Genomic DNA, 5,390 nt, shown 5'->3' on the forward strand with positions numbered 1-5,390 from the left:
ATTTGTTTTCTACCAATACCAAATTAAAAAGGCAAAATTTTACTATTTCTAAACAAAATGTGTCTGAAATAAAAATACGACTGATTATGTGGCAAGACATATCATGCCACATGGTTAAAAAAAAAAAACAGAGAGAGAGAAGAGGGAATCTTTGTAGGGTGGCACTAATAAAGGAGTTGACAAAGTTTCTCTAGTAAAGTGCATTTTACTCAACAATAATATCTCTTATCCTTTAACACGTGAGGCCCCAGTATGAACAAATGACAAATGCACAATATGATATAGTAAACAAACTCAGATAAAGTTAAGACCTGCTGCAAAATGTATGAACATAGGATTTGCAATACACATTTTAAAAAGTTCAGCCCAGCTGAGTATACAAACAACATTATTTATGGAACAGCCTCATAAGTATCACTAAATTTCACCAAGGATTGTGCTTGCTGCACCCTATCACCAAATTTCTTAAAAAGTAATGCAGCAGTCTTCAACAAACTGTTTCAAAAAGAATTGCTTATACAAACAAAACACTCAATTTCACTAAAAAAAATGTCAGCTTGGACCAACGACTGTCTACATCTTTCAGTCTTCCAAATATGATGCAATGATTTCATTACGATAAAAGTTTTCTTGGTTAGCTTTTACTTCATCTGGACAGAGAAAATTGACGGCTACTCTTGGCACAGACTTGAGGCGCATAAGATGTTGAAGAGGATACTTACTCTCCCCAAAATCTTATTAAAAATGTAATTTGGTAAGTACCGGTATGTAATTTCTACTTCAAAGAGAGCATTAATATTACAGGTATTATCAATGAAAAGCAAATTGGATATGGAATGGTCATTAATATTACACTTACAAGGGTTCAGAGCTTTAAAGCTGTTTCATATTTCCAATAAAACACAAAGCAACCAATTTAAGGATCCACAGACGGTATAAATGTTCCAGGCAAGGACAATACAAGTAGATGCTCTTAGGTAAGCTATTCTCTATAAATGATCAAGCATTTACAAAAATATAACTTGGATTTAAAAATACGAGATAAGACACAAGTTCAACAGACACCAGATTAAATATGGTTCAGATATAATTAAGATAGAAAGTTCTTTTGAAAAATTCTACAACCATGTAAAAGGTAAACAGACTTTTTCATAAATAGATTGAGATATAGGATAGGAGGAAAAAATTCTAAATAAAAATAGCAGTTCAGAATTTTTGTCAGTGATCTGATTTTGACTGAACAGTGTCATTCAAAACCAAAAATAATTTGGCTACAAAACTGAAATAACCATGAAGCAAGAACTAGGAAACTACTGGTAACTGAGCAAATTTCTTATTGAATTCATAAAGCATGGCATGAGAATTTACATATATAGAACAAAATCAAGCTAAGAATACAACAAAGAATATAAAGAAAAATATGAGAACTGCAAATATTTTTATCATTAGCCAACGGTTTGATGTTACTGATTGGAAGTACCTCAAGATTTCACCGTGAGCTGCCTCAACATTCAGTTCAGCATCTTGCACATTAGCATCAATTCTGTGTAGAAAAATAAAATAAAAATCTCTTAGAGTAAAAAGACATTGGTACTTGACAAGAAGAAGGGCATTTTTCCTTACCTTTCAACCATTTCTTCTTGCTCTTTTACCATGGTTGCAAGCTGTGCAAAAATTCCACCTAGCTCAACTACAGTGGATTCTATATTTTGCATGGTTTCTGCACGGCTTTGTAAATAATTATCCTGAAGAGAGAGAAAAGACTTAGATTTCCAGTAACAAGCTATGTGACAATGAGCAAATATATTAACAATATTTACCGTTTCATCATATATAAGGGCTTGTTTTTGAGTGGGGGGAAGTAAGGGACTTCTATCATCCATATCAATAGCCACTTGCTCTTCAGCCAGCAAAACAGACCCATGATGGTGTCCAGAGAGTGCTGAGGGAGGAAGAGAGCTGGAAACTGGTCCTTGAGAGAATTGGTCTCTCCTGCTTTTTTGTTGTTTTAAATTCTGGAAACACAAAATACTTAGGGACATCCTTGGAAAAAGAAATATAAAGACAATAGAGTAGAGGAAGCGATAGAGAGCAGGAAAGGGGACTCACCTCAGTTCTAACTTCTAGAACATTCTTGAATTCTGAGGACATGGATGCAAGTTTAGATTGAAGAGCTAGGACTACACTGGAAGAGTGAGATAATAAATGCGCTCTCCCTGTTTGCTGGGCTCTACGTTGACTGCGCGCAACTTCTTGAAGTCTTGCAATTTGTCCATTAAGACTACTCAGATCTTCTTTGATAATATAGGTCAATTCTTGAATTTCAGTGGGCCTATCATTAAATAGAGACTTACGTTTGGCAACTGCAAAGAAACATATTTACATTATTTTCCTGGATCTGTGAGAAGATTTAAAGTGCAAATTTTTTCAAATTAAATAAAAAAAGGTGAAAAATTTAGGAGTCTATAAGTACATACGCAGTGTGAGTTTTTCAAGCTTGGAGTAGGTACTACTGATATTTTTCCCAATAGTTCTTGCAATCATCATAAACTCAGCATAGCTTTGGATATGCCTAGCTTTTCTTGGATCTCTGGCTTGTGCTGCATGAATGATTTGTCGCCCTTGCAAGGACCTCACAGCACTTGCAAATTCATTAGTTCTATCCCGTGATGTCATGGTTGGATTAAATGCAGGAACAGCACCGTTACCAAAAGAAGCACCGTCTATGCTCCCGGAGTCATCATCTCGATACACAGAAGAGAATCCAGAACCACTACCAGCATAGGAAGCTCCACCAGTTACAATAATTGGGGACTGTTCCGATTCTGAGCCCCCTCTTCGTCGTCTTGCAGTCATTGGTTCATATGTACAGATTATGAACTAAAGATCTGAAAAAAGATTGAGGTTGAGCATAGTATTACAGACAAATTTCATAAAGACTCATTATTAAATGTTAAAAATTCTCAGTAACACTGAAAGTTGATGGAACACCATTCATAACCTTGTAAATGAAATGCAACAAATTTGACGAAAATAGAGCCGAGCAATATTAAATATTGAATTTAGCGCGATGGATTAGAGAAAGCTTCGTTGACTCGTTTTACAAAATGCTCAGCTTACATAAAAAAAATTGACAAGTAAAGCCAGCCTTGATCAGGTTAGGCTTACTGGGGGCTAGATTGCCATACCCACCTCACTTTACACAGCCTACCCCCACCACGTGCGCCGGCCCATGCGCGAGCTCGATGCGCGGCGGCGTTGCAGCGCCAAGTCGCTGGCGGCTGATCAGCACTTAGCACTCAAGCAGCAGCTGCTAAAATTTAATTTTCTGAATTTTGGGGGGATTTTTGAGGAATTTGCTTAATTGCGGAGGATGGTTCAGAGTCGGATGTCCAGTTGTAGGCAAAGTTTGTTTGTTGTCAATCTTGCAAATATGTGTAAAAATATTACCAAGAATCCATCTCATCTCAACAAACTAATATGGATCAGTTGATTTGACATTGTAAGGACCATTCCATATGCAATTGCTTTCAGAAGCAACGCCCATGGTAAAAAAAAAAAAGTGAAAGGAAATGATGCATAAAAATATTTTTTGATCGCATGCAAGGAATCATATTTTGAAAGAGGTCAATAATATGTGCCAGACTATTTCGCTTTTCTCTGGCAAATTTTGGCCGTATCACAATAAGCAAATTAACTGTTAAAAGACCAACATATTTAAATATGGATGAAATTTTGAATTTTCAAATCCAACTGCGTTTTTTAAAAAAAAATACCAATCAAAAGATTTGGTTTTGCTTAACAATTCGCACGTTTGCGCAAAATGCATTTGGTACTCTGTTCACTGTTCTGTTGATTTGCATCTGGTGATACAGCCACTATGTGTCAGTTTAAACCGTGTAGCTAGGATAAACAATGATGTCAGTTGCATCTTTATGAAGAAAAAAATTGTTTTCTCAGTTTTCTGTTGTTTGCAATATCTCTCCACTTTGTATGAGGCTTAATTATTTTGGGGAAATAATTTACAAAATGTTTCCAATCTTCTTGTCCCACCACTGTCACGTAAAGATGTTGAATATTGCTGTTTGTTTGCTCACCTTGGAACAAAAGCATCAAAAGCATCACGTCATCTTTGTTTTTGCTTATTTCCTCAAAAAAAATGATAATTTCTTGTTAGAAATATAGCAGTAAAGTAAAAGTGAATCATTGACATCACTTAGATGAATTTGTGTTAACTTGGTCTAAGACCATTTAAAGAAAAATTTTGAAAGGTGTAGTATTAGTCTTTGTAAAATTATTTGTTAGAAATACATTGTATAAATCATATCATGAGAAATATTTTACAGGCAACGAGTTGCCAGTGTATTACACCCTTCTACTATATCAATAGTAGTAGGATGTATAGTAGACAGTAAAATCCAGAGGCAGCAATTTTTTAACTTAATTAATAGTGGCAGCAGTGGCAGTGATATACAGTGTGCCAGAAAGAAAACGGAAAGAAACACAAGTTTATATCCAATGAAACAACTAGATGATTGGTGGATAAGAAAATAAATTAATATATTATTCCCATTACGTCTCCATCCAATGCCTCAGTATGCTGCGTAAGGAGATAACTGCTGCAAGCATTATACATAATACGTTTTACTTTTCAAGAGGTGAACAAGATACCAGAATCGCACAATGAACTTGATCTAGCTAAATTGATATTTAAGTGAATTGACAACGATCAAACTTGATCCACAACTGGACATTCTACACTGGATCATCCTCCACAATTAAGTATATTCCGCAAAAATCCCGAACAAGTTTAGAAAACTAAATTTGAGCATCATTTACAGCTGAATTCTAAGTGCTGATCAGCCACCAGCGACTTGACTCTGCAGCCGCCGCGCATCGGGCTCGCGCATGGGCCGGCGCGCGTGGTGGGGGTAGGCTGTGTAAAGTGAGGTGGGTATGGCAATCTAGCTTACTGGGGTCAAGCTACCCAGCTGGGACGATATACTGACAGTTGCATAGAAAGACACGAATGTACTTCTACTCAATGGTATTCCACAGGTTTTACAATGCAAATCAACAATTGAAGTAGACACAATTTAAATGACATTTACCTGGAGTGACAGATACAGAAAACAGGTTAAATATATGTACGTCATCAGCAGTTGCTCCAACACCCAACTTTCAACATGAAGCAAAACAGATGACAGACGACGCGGAAACCGACCAATCACGCGTTTGGAGAGTCACGTTTATCGGACAGACGCTCAGTGTAGCAAGACTTTTAGACTTATTTATTAGACGTGGTCAATTTTGGTCCTAGAAGACTTGCCTAGCTTCTGAACGTCACTAACCCCAGCGCCGCTATGCGGTGCACGGCTGTACTAAAAACA

The 5,390-nt window shown here is 36.6% G+C and overlaps 1 protein-coding gene across 4 annotated transcripts; it reads right to left on the reverse strand.

The window, feature by feature from the left end:
- Positions 1 to 185: 185 nt before the first annotated feature.
- On the reverse strand, positions 186 to 5,245 carry LOC113217287 (syntaxin-5). 4 transcript variants are annotated; one of them, XM_026437107.2, is made up of 6 exons: positions 5,112 to 5,245; positions 2,478 to 2,888; positions 2,110 to 2,363; positions 1,821 to 2,015; positions 1,624 to 1,745; positions 186 to 1,543 (listed from the first exon to the last, which is right to left on the reverse strand). In XM_026437107.2, exons 2-6 carry the CDS (start codon positions 2,854 to 2,856, stop codon positions 1,384 to 1,386), a joined length of 1,110 nt encoding a protein of 369 aa, XP_026292892.1. In that variant the 5' UTR covers positions 2,857 to 2,888; positions 5,112 to 5,245; the 3' UTR covers positions 186 to 1,383. The 4 variants fall into 4 exon arrangements, with proteins under 4 accessions (XP_026292892.1, XP_026292894.1, XP_026292893.1 ...); XM_026437109.2 differs by lacking the exon at positions 5,112 to 5,245 and adding an exon at positions 3,193 to 3,215; XM_026437108.2 differs by lacking the exon at positions 5,112 to 5,245 and adding an exon at positions 3,002 to 3,149.
- Between the last annotated feature and the right edge of the window lie 145 nt (positions 5,246 to 5,390).

Source organism: Frankliniella occidentalis, unplaced genomic scaffold, assembly GCF_000697945.3.
Source record: "Frankliniella occidentalis isolate FOCC.00 unplaced genomic scaffold, Focc_3.1 Scaffold39, whole genome shotgun sequence".
NCBI lineage: Eukaryota > Metazoa > Arthropoda > Insecta > Thysanoptera > Thripidae > Frankliniella > Frankliniella occidentalis.